The sequence below is a fragment of the Eumetopias jubatus genome, unplaced genomic scaffold (assembly GCF_037043125.1).
Source record: "Eumetopias jubatus isolate StellerSeaLion01/CBP00866 unplaced genomic scaffold, mEumJub1_p1.0 scaffold_15, whole genome shotgun sequence".
Taxonomy (NCBI): domain Eukaryota; kingdom Metazoa; phylum Chordata; class Mammalia; order Carnivora; family Otariidae; genus Eumetopias; species Eumetopias jubatus.
This window is the reverse complement of record NW_028274821.1, coordinates 64,667,378-64,681,431: the sequence shown is the minus strand read 5'-3', so window position 1 is coordinate 64,681,431 and position 14,054 is coordinate 64,667,378. Positions and strand designations below refer to the sequence as shown.

At 41.1% G+C, this 14,054-nt stretch overlaps 1 protein-coding gene across 2 annotated transcripts in view; it reads right to left on the bottom strand.

The window, feature by feature from the left end:
* PLPPR1 (phospholipid phosphatase related 1) overlaps window positions 1-14,054 on the bottom strand; it is a 112,862-nt gene that overhangs the window by 38,654 nt on the left and 60,154 nt on the right. The window contains exons 2-3 of one of the 2 annotated variants that reach the window (XM_088018920.1): window positions 4,967-5,026; window positions 4,382-4,570 (exon numbers count right to left, since the gene is read on the bottom strand). In XM_088018920.1, the coding sequence (XP_087875046.1) occupies window positions 4,382-4,570; window positions 4,967-5,026 (249 nt within the window). The remainder of the gene's footprint in view (window positions 1-4,381; window positions 4,571-4,966; window positions 5,027-14,054) is intronic. The other variant, XM_028108856.2, reaches the window with a different exon arrangement.

The following is a 14,054-nucleotide window of genomic DNA, read 5'->3' as shown; positions in this document are numbered from 1 at the left end:
AACTGGATATACAATGTTTTAAAAATGTATCTTTTGATTTGAAAATAATACACATTCATGTAGAATTTGGAAAGGAATATATAAAAATATAAAAGAGAAGAAAACAATTAACTGTGCCATTAGCACTCATAGATAATAGCTGTAAATTTTTAGTTTATTTTGTACTAGTCTTTTCATATATAATTGTGAATTTGGGATTATCTTGCAACACACACAAGGTATCTTCTTAGGGTCATTAAATATTCAGACCCACAGACAACCACATGCTACATTTGGCACTGGTCTACTTGGAAGGAACCATAGCTTGCCAACAGGGAAGCATCATGTGCTCCCTTACAGCACGTGTCTTCACAGTGGTCCAGCAGAGCCGTAGAGCTCAGGAGCAAGAGACCATAGACACATCAAAGGATGCAGGAGCCACCGTGGCTTAAAAGCCTCATGCCCTACAGGAGCCAACATATGGTGCACAGCAACTCCAAAGGCATAGCCTTCAAGGTCCTACAATGGATGTGCCAAATTTCCAGAGTCATTGCACTTAGCAGTCATAGCGTGGCACCTCCTCGAGTAATTACAGTTCTCGGAGTCTAGATGCATTCACTCATCAGGGGTTAATCTTGCCTAGCAACACTGTTGATACATAGTACCTTTTTCTTTTTCTAGGGAAACAGACCCAGAAAATTAAAAGGTCAGATTCCCTTGTGAAAGGGAGAAAGATTTTACATGCAATAACTATATACATTTTTTAGCCCTTAAAAAATATCTTAAGATTAAATCAAAAGCCTGTTTCATTGCTATTAAAAGTGTTTCAAAAATACAACTGCCTCATAATATATTTACACAATTCCCAAGTACTGTGTATTTAGCTAGTTCCAAGTTTCTCACTGAAACTATTGCTGACATGAACATCCCTATACACAAATACTTGTGTTTATATAAAACTGATTATTTCCCTAACATAAATTCAGGTACTGGAATTAATGACTGCGTCTGAAGTTTATGAACTTTTAATACATCTTACTTCGACTAGAACTGTATGAAAGTATCTGTATCTTCAACAACATGGTCTCTCTTTCTTTAAAACATCTGCCAATTTTATATAAAGGGAGAAATACTGTACTTGTCAAAATTAATTTTCTTTGATAATTGATGAGTTTAGAAATGTTCAGGCACACAGTCAATTTACTGTTCTGTTAATACTGTCTATTCTTGTGTTCTCCTGTTTTTACTTGGGGAAGCTCTTTTTTTTTTTTTAAGTATTAAGGACATTTACATTTGAGTCTTATAGCCTGTAAACTTTTTGTCATCTTTTCCTTTTGTTAGAAATGCTTATTTTTAGGTAGACAAGTCTATCAATCCTTTTCTATACTCTTGCATCAACTTTCATAAGGGAGATTGTTTTTGCTACTGAGGGTGCTTTTGTGGGTGTGCATGCAGACTTTCTAAGTGTTTAAAATCCACATTTTTCTTGCTTTGTAATGTACGATAAAAAGCTTTCCATTTATTTTTAGGCTCTGGGACATTTTATAGAATTATGGATTTTATATTCCTTGAAAGTTTGAAGGAATTTATACTACAGCTACATGTCCTCAGTAGTATTTTGCGGGATAAATTTTAGACATGTTTAAACATTTATTCTGTTTTTATTCACTATTCAGCTTTTCTACATCTTTTTAGGGCATTGTTAGTAAATTATCTTTTCATAAAATATTACCAATTTTATTGAGAGGAAAGCATTTATTGGCACAGAATTGTAAATACAATTTATTTTTTTAAAAAGATTTTATTTATTTATTTGAAAGAGAGTGAGCAAGAGAGCAAGAGAGAATGCACATGAGCAAGGGAAGGGGCAGAGAAGGAGACACCCCGATGAGCAGGGAGCCTGACGTGGACTTGATCCCAGGTCTCTGGGATCATGACCTGAACCAAAGACAGACACTTAACTGACTGAGCCACCCAGGCACCCTGTAAATACAATTTAAATAGAGTATAGACTTTTTTTTTTTAATTTTTCCTTATTTGACAGAGAGACAGCGAGAAAGGGAACACAAGCAGGGGGAGTGGGAGAGGGAGAAGAAGGCTTCCCTCAGAGCAGGGAGCCTGATGCGGGGCTCGATCCCAGGACCCTGGGATCATGACCTGAGCCGAAGGCAGACAATTAACAGCTGAGCCACCCAGGCGCCCCTAGAGTATAGACTTTTAAAGGCTTATGTATTTTTGCTTATGTTTTAACTTTTTTTTCCTTCTGCCTTTCTTATATTAGATTTTTTGGGGGGTTGTACATTTTACCTTTCAAAGAATCTCATCCTGATTTTATTTGTTAATTCTATTGTTTTCTGATTCACTAAATTCTTTTTGTCCATAATTTTTCCTAATCTGTTTCCCTTGCTTTATTTATTTATTTATTTAATGGAAAAAAATCTCTCTAATTCCAAGAAGAAATTACAGGAGAACCTAGGCAATGATATATATCCTGGGACTAGGAAGAAGCGAGGAAAATACATTAGTAAGTCAACAGATCACTCAGAGAGTGTCTGAATACACAAGAAAATGATATGCTTCTGAGACAGAAAGAAACCAGGCTGTGATTCCAGACTAAGTCTACTGCCTGCAGTTCCTGGGATTCCAAGTGGAATCTTGTTCTTTTCAGGTACAGGAAGTTGGTCTGTGATCCTGAAGAGGGTGAAGAAGTTTCAAGCCAGGCTCTGTGTTGCCCTACTTCTAAACACTTCAGGGCGCCTGGGTGGCTCAGTCATTAACCGTCTGCCTTCAGCTCAGGTCATGATCCTGGAGTCCTGGGATCGAGTCCCGCATCGGGCTCCCTGCTCAAGAGGGAGTCTGCTTCTCCCTCGGACCCTCCCCCCTCTCATGCTCTCTCTCTATCTCATTCTCTCTCTCAAATAAATAAATAAAATCTTAAAAAATTTTTTTAAACACTTCGTACATGCCAGACATTGTGCCGAGCCATTCGTACGAACCATCTTATTCAAGTCTCATGACAACTCCATGAAATAGGGAGTCCTGTTATCCCTCTGTTTTTTTGGGGGGGGCGGAGGGCAATAGAGTGATTCGCCCAAAGTCACATAGACTGGATTTGAATCCAGGTGTGTCAGACTGCAGAACTTGTGTTTTCAACTGCCCCAACATACCACAGTTTTGTCACTGCTGACCTTAATTGATACAGCATAGTATTATCATTTAAGGGCGGGGGAGGGGGTAGAGCCAAAGATCAATGATCAGAATGAATTTAAAGTACTATGACTCATTATGCCCATATTTTTTCTCCTCAAAAATTCTATTCCATTTCTCATCTTAAAGCAAGCAAAACATTTGCATAGAAAACAATACTTGAACTGAATGTCTGAGCCATCGGTATATTTCTCAGCATGCCAGTCAATATTTTTATTACCAAAAGAGAGGGGAGAGGAAGAGAGTGGCGGGGGAGAGGGGGCAGAGTTGGGGGAGGCAGCTCTTAGAAGAGATATGGGGAAATGATAACTGATATTACATCCCAACTAATCTGAGCTTGTAGCCTGTTCAGACACAGGAAGGTTTATTTTAAAACACTCACAACATCATTTTTAAAACTGAAATTAAAATATCTAAGGGTTAAATCACTTTACCAGATAATACAGATCTGTGAACTTTATGCTTTTGAAACAGTTTCCCTCGAGAATAGTCTAGCCAATTTTTTTTTTTTTTTTTGCCTCATGAAAGAGAAGAATGAAATAAATGAAGGCAAAGTTACAACTGAATTGAATGTGATGTAATATGAACACAGCCAGAGCCACCAAGCATGAATCGCAGCAAACTTCAGGTCAAGCGATTTCTCTCATCGGCCCCTCTGGAAGTTCAGTCAGAACAGCAGGAGACACAGGCCCACGGGAGTCTATTCCACTCTGATCTGAGTCTTTATATCAGCCCCAGCATTTACATTCAAGACCTCTTCTGAATACACACAACCCGCAGCACATTTTTTTCAAGATCACGGTAGCTGTTCTTAACTAACATATTAGCCAATCAAGCCTGTTGATTTAGAACATTCACACTAACTTACAAAATGTATGTGTGTGTGTGTATGTATATATATATATATATATATACATACACACATATATATATACACATATATATATATTTACTAAAATTCAGACACCAAAAAGCAAAAACCACCTATAAAAGACAAGACCTATTTTAATGAGATTTTTTATGCAGAGCTCCATTCACTGTTTTGGCTGAAACAGGACCCCTCCCCCACCCCCCACCCCCCACCCCCAATAAGGCTGCTGGTGAATGCCCAGGAAGGGAGGAAAGAGGAAAAAAGGAAGACAGGAAACATTATTTAGGATCTGACAATAACAAAGGAAGTTTACTCTGTACTTACAATAGCAGTTGGGGTGGCAGCCAGCACACAATAGAGCACCAGAGGGGTGATGAAGCTTTCTTCCTCTGTCCCTGGGTAAGGCTTCATTAAGTCTCCGTCCTGACAGAAGAATCCTTGGATATGCACCTGAAAAGTGTCAGTGCATTCGAAGTAGTAGGCAAGCAGCACTGTCCCAGCCATGATGACAAGCTGAAAATACAGCATGGCCACACAGAGACATTAGCAGGTCTTCGGAGCAGCGCTCGCCCCGCAGAGCACACTCCCTCCATCACCCCAGCAGCTCTCCTCCTTTTGGTATTGGCAAGTGTGTGCGTGCCTGGCTCAGCGTGCTCTGGGCTGGGGAGTGTGTGCTTGCTTGTCTGCCTTGTACCATCTGTTACATAAACCTTCCAGAAAATTATGAACAGCTCCCATCGGAAAGGCAGACCACAGCAAGGCTTACAGAGACATAGCTTCTGCTGTCATCCTCTTGGAGGATGCATAGGCACCACAACAATATTTCCGTTTGGGACAGAGGTGAAAAGTCAAAGGGCAGTGGCATAAGAATTGGTAAGATGTAGATGGGAGAAATAGAGATAGACTTACCTTCTTATAAAATATTAGAGGCAGGTAAATCATGAATGAATGAACAAATAAACAGGAAAGCTAAAGCCTAGAAAGGTTAAAGCCTAGAACCACACCCTAAATTACTGGTAGGGACGAACACATGGTCCAGGAATCCTAGATCAGTCACAGCGGCTACCTTCTCCAAAAAGGTGCCTTTATTCCAAAGTGCTTTCCACCAGTAAATCCAGGACTTTCCTGATAACATCTTATCATAGACACAGATCCTTCATAAGGTTTAGATATAAAAAGGGACATAACTAACCTTTCATTTCGACTCACAAATGTCCTCGATACTCACCGAGGTTTAGATGCAGCCTTTAGTAGGTATGAGAAGTTGAGGGAATATAGAAAAGCCAACATTAGTTTTCTCATTCATATTCAGAAACACTAAAATGCCAAGATAAGACGGTGATAAAGATAGATAGAAAACAGGTTTTTGAGGTTATGAAATTACAGAAAATTAAGCTGGAAGAGGTCCTGGAGATCTTCCCCTCTAAAACCTTTATTTCAAAGATGAGAAGGCTGAGGCCCAGCAAGGGGAACTGAACACTGCTGAATTATCCAACAAGTAAACTAAACAGATACTTAGGTTGAGAATCAGCAAAGCAGGGAAACGAAAATGGAGGGAAAAAAATTTTCTTTAAGTGTTGATTTTTAAAAAAAAGTATCAAAGTAATCATTATGGGAAAAAATATCCGATCTTGGGAGGATGTCTTGGCACATTGTTTATGGCTTAAAATTGTTTTTGCTTGGAAGTACATATGGGGCAATGAGGGGGAAGGAAGGGTTTAGAAAGGCTAAAGTTCTTCTTCCAGCCCTGGAATGACTAACTCAAAGTCATAACATAGCTAGTTAGTGTAAGTCTGGGACTAGAAACCCACATTTTCTGATCCCCAGGAGGAAAAAACAAAACAAAACAAAAAAACACCTGTATCATGGCATCAAAATTTCACCCTCTACAAAAGCCTAGAGAGTTACTCTCATGCGAGAGGCACTGTCGGGTGTTTTTATCTGTTTCATATCCAGCTCTTTAGCCACAGCATTGCACAGAAGCCCTACACTCTGCCCACTCTCCGAAACCCTGCATAGCTTCTACTTGTGGGAACTTATTCCTGCAATTCCTCCTTGTTACAGCTAAAAGCATCCCAGAGCCTTGAGTTGTAGTGGGTCTTAAGTGCGAACTCTCAACCATTCTGGTATAAGGGTCTTTGTCTTTGGCCTCAACCATTGCCACCTTTCTTTACCTCCAGGCCGGTCACAAATCACACTTTCCACGCGCTGTCCTTCATACACGACTTGTCTCTGGTTCTACAAGGACATATTCTACTCTCTTGTATTTCCTCCCCCTCTTCCCCAATGGATCTTCTGTCACAACTTCTGACCGTCTAGTCATCTCCGGATATTCCCATGTGTTTCTCAGAGCCTGAGGGTATTTCTTGGTGATTTACCACATGTAAATCATCAGTGCTCGGGCCAGCTATCTGTGTTGTTTCAAGCACTTTCTTTCTTTTCTTTTTAGCCCCAGAGAGGAGATTTGGAAAAGTATGAGACAGAGGTGCTCCATAATGGGTGCTCCTGCTGGCAGCTCGTTTATAAAGTTGAGGCCATGAAGTTTCTATTTCTTTTGTGCTTCACTGGTCAGCTGACCTGAATGTTTTGGAACTGAGGAAATGCTATGATTCCGATAGTTTGGGGGAGCTTTCCCTCTAGGGCTCTCTGTGCCTCCTGCACAGGCCTGATCTGGGATTTCTAGGTGTCTCCTCCACGTGGCTGGAAACGTATTTCGTCAGCCCTTGGGAAACAACTACTTGGAGAACAGGCAGGATCTACAGGAGCTTTTGGATGAAACAAAAACAAAAATGGCATCTAGCTTCCTCCACTGAGGACAAGTGTCAGATTTTACTGGGCACCTCTGTGTTACCACTTCCATTTAAAAATGGGCGGGATGAAAATGAAGTCCATAAAAGCCAAAATATACACAGGTAAAAAGACTCACCAGAAAAACGTAGACTAGAAGCTTTTAGAACATAGAACCATCTTAACTTCAAATACAGCAAAATCAACAATAACGCCAACAAAAAGCCTAGGCCAGTATGCCTAAATTTGAAGTCTATAGAACAAATCTTGACTAGCTGCCTGGCCAGTTTAATCCTGTAAGCAGCATTAAGAGAGAACTGAATGGATATGTGAATCAGTCAATTTCAGGGCATAAAGTAAAGAACAGAGAACCTCAGAGACTCAGGGTGGTACGGGAAGGTGGGAACTTTGGCAGCTTAGCAGACAGAACTGACCCAGCAGCATAAGTCTACTGACCCTGATCAGCTCCCTGATCAGCCAGAAACCCCTGCCTGTCATCTTTAAGTAATCCTCAAACTCCCTGGAGAGGCCCCCATAACACCAGTTAGAGATGCACAGAAGCAAACCCAGAATAATTCAGATTTGATTTCTAGGTTTCTTTTCTACTGAACATTCTCTTGTGACCACATATTAAAAAGAAGCTTTGCATTTACTGTGGAAACAGAAACACTACCTTGGTTCTGCTTCCATTAGCAGAGAGGTCTGCCTTGCAACTCTGATGACAGCACACAATTAGCCATCAGCGTCCTCCCTCCTTCCTCTCTATCCTGGGCCATGATCCATCACTGTCTAGGTTTGTGTTGCTGGTACCAGCTGACACACTTGGCAACTCTGTTGCCTTCTCCAGCCCCATTTAGGGATGCATGGAGGGAGGCCATAATGTTGGTGTCACACGAGCAGATGGTGAGGCTGTGCCGGACCCAAGTGCTGGTAGAGGGTTGATGATATCCGTGTGAAAGGAGCAATTATAGCTGTTGGGGGGAAGGAGCTCACGTACCAAGGTTTTTCCTCAGCTTCACTTCCCAAGAATGACAATCCAATATATAAAAATGCATTAAATCCTGACCATTCTACAAGGATTCAGAAGGCCCATGCCAGCAATATCTGAAATCCCGCCTCTCAGGATTGAGAGCGTTGTGTTTCTACCCTCCAACAATTAGAGAAAAGTGAAGGTCACAAAGAGTGATAATGGGGAAGGTCACAAAGCTGAGGGAAAAGGCTGAAATGACAGTACATTTTCCTTCGGTCTGTAAAGTCTGGAGCAATTGTGGACACTAATTTATATGACCCGATATAAGCTCAAAGAGTGGGGGAAGAGGTAATGATGGTATGACTCATGACAGCAAGTGAATATGCGTATGTGTGAGTGTGTGTGGACACATGCACGCACTCATCCAGGAGCATCGGAGCAGACACGTGAGGTTGGAATGAGAGGACTGGTATCTGGTCTGGAGTGTAAGGGGCATATTTGAAACTGGGAAAGCCCAGTGGGTGGGTGACTAACCATCTCAGTTTGCCCAGGCTTGAGGGGCTCCTGGGACATGGGACCTTTCAGTGCTCAAACCGAGATCGTCCTAAACTAACTGGGGTGCTAGGTCACTCTACCTGAGGCAATGAATGTTTCCCTCCCCAAAGAGGTTTCTCATTCTGGTTTTGCCAGGAGCTATCAAGACCATTGCAAATTAATCAGTCAACCAACAACTGTTTGTGGGAGCTGCCTCTGTGTTCAGTCCCGAACTAAGGGCTGTGAAGGTGCAGAATCCTTGGACATGCTCTCTAACCTCAAGCAATTTGTGATCCAACTGGGGAGTGCTCAACACAGGAACCAGACAATCATCTGTAGATCTGTAGGAGGGTGTCTGCCGATCCCCAGTTGGGGTTCATACGTGGCTGCCTGTGCCTTGGTGAGCTGATAGGGAGGGGGTTGACGGAATAGGTAAAGGGCTGATGCATGGAAGAGAAGGGAGTACAGGGGGATGGACAGGGCAGCATGGGGTCTGTTTAGGAGACTGGTTTTGACTAAGCCCCATGGACATATGTTCAATTCCAAAGAGAGCAGGGATAAAAGAAACTCAGCAGAAGGAGCACTGCATCAGAGCTTAGATGATAAGATTTGGCGTGGTTGTGATGCAGAGGTTATGTCTTAGTGAGGACTCCAGGAAACAGTACATTTGAAGGACTTGCATGTCTTTCATATTAAGAAAGAGCAAGCCAGGCACAAGTGTCTGTAGCTGCACACAAGGGCTGGGGTGGGAAACCCACAAGCAGGGTGCAGATGGAAGTGGGAACCAAGGTCGTAACCTGGAGCGGAAACGTGAGAAAACGGATCATGACCCTTGTGAGACCCCCATGGGCACCTCTAGGAGTAAGTTCAACACCCTTGGAGAGGAGGTGGAAGTTCTTCACATAAACAACAGAGGCAAGAGCCAAGAAAGAGGAGATGGTGACGGTAAGGGTGAGGATATACATGATGCATATGTCCCAGGTACTGTCTAAGAACTTTACATACATTAACTCTGCTTCTGCCCAATGACCCTGCATGGTAGGTATATTATTATTTCCATTTTACAGGTGAGGAAACAGAGGCACACAGAGACTACATGAATTGCATAATGTCACACAACTCACAGGAGGGAACCCGGGATGATGACTAAAAATGATGCATTTCTCCACACAAACTTAGGTGGCCTGTGGAAAATCAGGTCACAAATATGTCAGCATGACATTAAGGGGTAGACTAGGTGCTACAGACTTGAGTCGTTTATTCAAATGTTTCCTAGTGTCAGTTTCCTTACCTGTAGGAAAGTTAATAACTAACTCATAAATATGCAATGAGGCATGTTTATACATTCTCATTTTGTTCCAAAAAGGAGTTTTATCAACCTCCATCAAATAAAGTAAGCAAGCATTGGTGAGAAGTTGGAACAGGAGAAGAAAGGAAATACGAATGGAGACAGAATGACATCCTGGAGTATAAGTTTTCTAACAGTCAACACACACAAGGAAAGGCTGGTCAGTTGCACACTTCACAGTCTCTGTAAGATACAAATGAACCAATGGTTAAAGAGAAGTGGAACCCTTCCCATACAGTGACTAGACCGGAATTCTTCCTGGGTTCTCATAAGGGGTGCGGCATGATTAACAAGGGCTCCATGTGGAGAATGTGAAATAGGATGGTGCTGTTGTTGTAGATGGGCGGGACCCCAGGTCAGTTCTTTTTTTTTAAATGTGTTTTTTAAAGATTTATTTGTTTGAGAGAGGAAAGGGGGGGGCAAGCAGAGGGAGGGGCAGAGGGAGAGAAAGAATCTCAAGCAGACACCCCCCCTGAGCCTGGAGGCTGATGTGGCCCCCAGCCCCACGACCCCGAGATCATGAGCTGAGATGAAATCAAGAGTCAGAGGCTTAACGGACTGAGCCACGCCCCCCCACCCCCACGCCCCGCCAGGCCAATTCTTAACATAGACTGATGACATCGCATCAAAGCGGAGTGCGCAAAAGCAATACTGCGGGATGGAATGGAGGAGGAGGGTATTACGGGACAGTCTAGGTTCAACTTGAGAGAGACGGCACAATGAAAGGCGAAGAGTGTGGGACACATTTCCTGGGTTGGAAACTCACTCTGCTGCTTACTAAGCATGGGACTTAAAATCTTGTGCTTCAGTTTTTCTATTTGTAAAATGGGTTAATAATGCCGCAGCATGAGAACTGTGTATTAAGCTGGATAGTAACTGTGTATTTAGAGCAGTGTCTGACTACGAAGAATGGACCAGATTATATATACTTCAAGCACTCCTTCCTAGGTATTGTTTCTCTCAGCTTAGATTTTTAGAAACTATTGGGTAGCAGTGAATTGGAGACTATTTTCTAGTAAGTAACCTGCTAGTGAAATACAGACCTGTGTGTTTTTTTTTTTTTACCGATTTGTTTAATATACTTAAATGTTATTATTAGACTAGTGGAAGAAACCTTCAATCAGGCTCATCTCTGTAGGACCAATCTCTTAACTTCTCCACATCCCAGTTCTTACGTGAGAAAAATTGAGCTACTTTTTAAGGTTTTAATGAGAACTGAGGATATTACATATAAATAGCAACAACAGTATTTTAGTGCATAGTAAATACTTAATAAATGGTATCCTTAGTTATTATTATACTCATTTAGTATTATTGAATATTAATATGTCCCTTATTATGTTGGTTTTCCAAACTGCAGGTCTGAAACCATTAGTGGATTATGAAACAAATGTATACAATTTTAGAGTTCAACTAGAATTCTTTTAGTGAAAGAGAACAGAATAGAATTGCATGTATCAGAGAGTTGCACACATAGTAAGAGCAAGTGTTTTTATGTGAAACTTGCTTAGTATATAACACACAGACAGAGGAAGTGTGTATAATATAGTGTGAAATGTATTTCTTACTATGAGAGTAAAACAAAATCTTACAATAAAGCATGATTTTATTTGATACTTGTCTGATAGTGTGCAAGTTCCTTATACTATAGTGACTAAGATACATAGGTTCAAATCCCAAATCCACTAATTACCACTGTAGGACTTTGAACCAACTACATAACCTGTCTATTCCTTAGTTTACTCACCTGTGAAATGAGTAACTCACTCCTTACATGAGAAATGAGTTCTCATTGGTATGGTATGAGAACTATATGATTTAGGATATCAAAACCACTTAGCAGGTACTCAACAACTATTAGCTGTTATTTTATTAAAACTTGGGTAGAATATAAATTTTTTTCTGAATAAGCAAACAATACCACATGCACCAAAGTATATAAGAGAATATAAAGTCACCACATTAGCCAGGACTGAATAATCAGCCTGTTTTTCCATCTACAAAATGATGCTTCTTGATATTGTATTTCCACAAATAAGAGTTTTTAAGAGCCATGTAACTATTCTTAGTTTTGCTATTTGCAAACAGTATTATCTCTCAAGATATGAAGGAATAAAAATAAAATATTCAACCATCAGTTAATTCTCCTTTGTCAGTATATTTGATCCTTATTTGACCTTTATAGTTTTATATTTTCTGAAAGAATTTTTGAAAAATTTATTTTATTGTGGTAAGAACACAAGATGAGATCTACCCCTCTGACAAATATTTAAGCATGCTATATGGTATTATTGGTCATAGGTGCAAGGTACAGCAGATTTTTTTGAACCTATTCATCTTTCTTAACTGAAACTTTATGCCTTTTGATTAGTAATTCTCTATTTCCCCTTCAGACCTGTGTCTTTTAATTAATAGGCAATTAAGCTGTGGTTAAGAATCTGGAAAACTTACAAGGGACCAGTTTGTGTATAAGAATTCGCCCCCTCTTCTTTATTTATTTTTATTTTTTTAGAGATTTTATTTGACAGAGAGAGACACAGCAAGAGAGGGAACACAAGCAGGGGGAGTGGGAGAGGGAGAAGCAGGCTTCCCGCTGAGCAGGGAGCCCAGTGCGGGGCTTGGTCCCAGGACACTGGGATCATGACCTGAGCAGAAGGCAGACGCTTAACGACTGAGCCACCCAGGTGCCCCTCGCCCCCCTTCTTTAAGGAGAACAAAGATATACCCATAGGCAAGAATATGTGGATGAAATGAGATTGTTCAATCATTCAACTAATATTGAGTGCCTACTACATGAAGACATTGGGGGTATTCACTGGCTAACAAAACTGAATAACCAATAATAAGACTGTTAACAAAACAGACATGATCATTGGACATGTGGGGCTTTCTGAGGGGGAGACAGATATTATAAAAGCACTCCCAAATAAAGGATAGTAAGGACTCATTGACTAACTACATAACAAGCTATATAACTTGAAATGCATTATCTTACATGATACTCATGCCTCACTGTGAGATAATGAGTTACTCTCATTTAAAGAAGAGAAAATTAAAAAAACAAAACAAAGAAGAGAAAATTTATTTAAGCTCATAGACCTGGTGAATGGTGGAGGCAGGATTTGAACCTCTGGTGCCATTCAACCACTCTTTTATACTTCAAACCTGCAGTTAGCATAATGAGATAATGTTTGTAAAATGCTTAGGGTAATGCCTAGCACATGGTAAGTGCTCAGTCCTTTCTCTTGTTCTTTGAGGGCTATTTACTTGTTCTTTCCTTTTTTTAAAAACAAGTTTTTATTTAAACTCCAGTTAGTTAACATACAGTATAATATTAGTTTCAGGTATACAATACAGTAACTCAACACTTTCATAAAACATGCTTATTCTTTTCAATGCTTTTTTACATGGCTTTGAGATAAGAGTGGGGGTTACCTGAGCCTACCCCCCCCAACCACCACTCTCCTTTCTTAGTATTTAAAATCACTACTTTCTCCTGCCTCTGACCATTCTTTCCCTGACTCTTTAATTTCCCTTTTCTGGTGCCTGGTTTGCACAACAGTAGTACCCTCATAAGATCTATCCTTACCCCTCTTTTCATTTCCTTTCCATGCTCTTTTCTTGGGAGATCTCATCTCTTTCTATGGATTCTACTCATACTATTCCATTGCTTCTTCCTATCACCACTCTTGGCCCTGCATGCTCCCCTGACCACCAACCTTATGGTCCACAGATACTCCAAATGCCGTAAGTCTGAAATGGAGTTTGGCATTTCTACTTTTTTTTTTTAAAGATTTTATTTATTTATTTGACAGAGAGAGAGAGACAGCGAGAGAGGGAACACAAGCAAGGGGAGTGGGAGAGGGAGAAGCAGGGAGCCTGATGTGGGGCTCGATCCCAGGACCCTGGGATCATGACCTGAGGCGAAGGCAGATGCTTAATGACTGAGCCACCCAGGCGCCCTGGAGTTTGACATTTCTCCTTCCCTCAACCTGCCACTTCTCTTGAGTTTCCCCATCTTGGTAAATCCAATCAATATCTTTTCAGTCACCCATGTTAGAATTCTTAATGTCATCTCAGACACTTCCTTAATCCTTCACCTTTTTCACTGCTCCTCATGCCATACTTGGTCAGTTGCCAGGTCTTTCTGGCCATAGTGCCCCTCCTATTTATCATATTTTTGTTCTGCCAGCTGCCATGTTCTTATTCAGGCCCCCACATCCCACCATGTACACATATCCCACCATATACACACATCCCACCACGTACGCACATCCCACCACGTACGCACATCCCACCACGTACGCACATCCCACCACGTACGCACATCCCACCACGTACGCATATCCCACCATGTA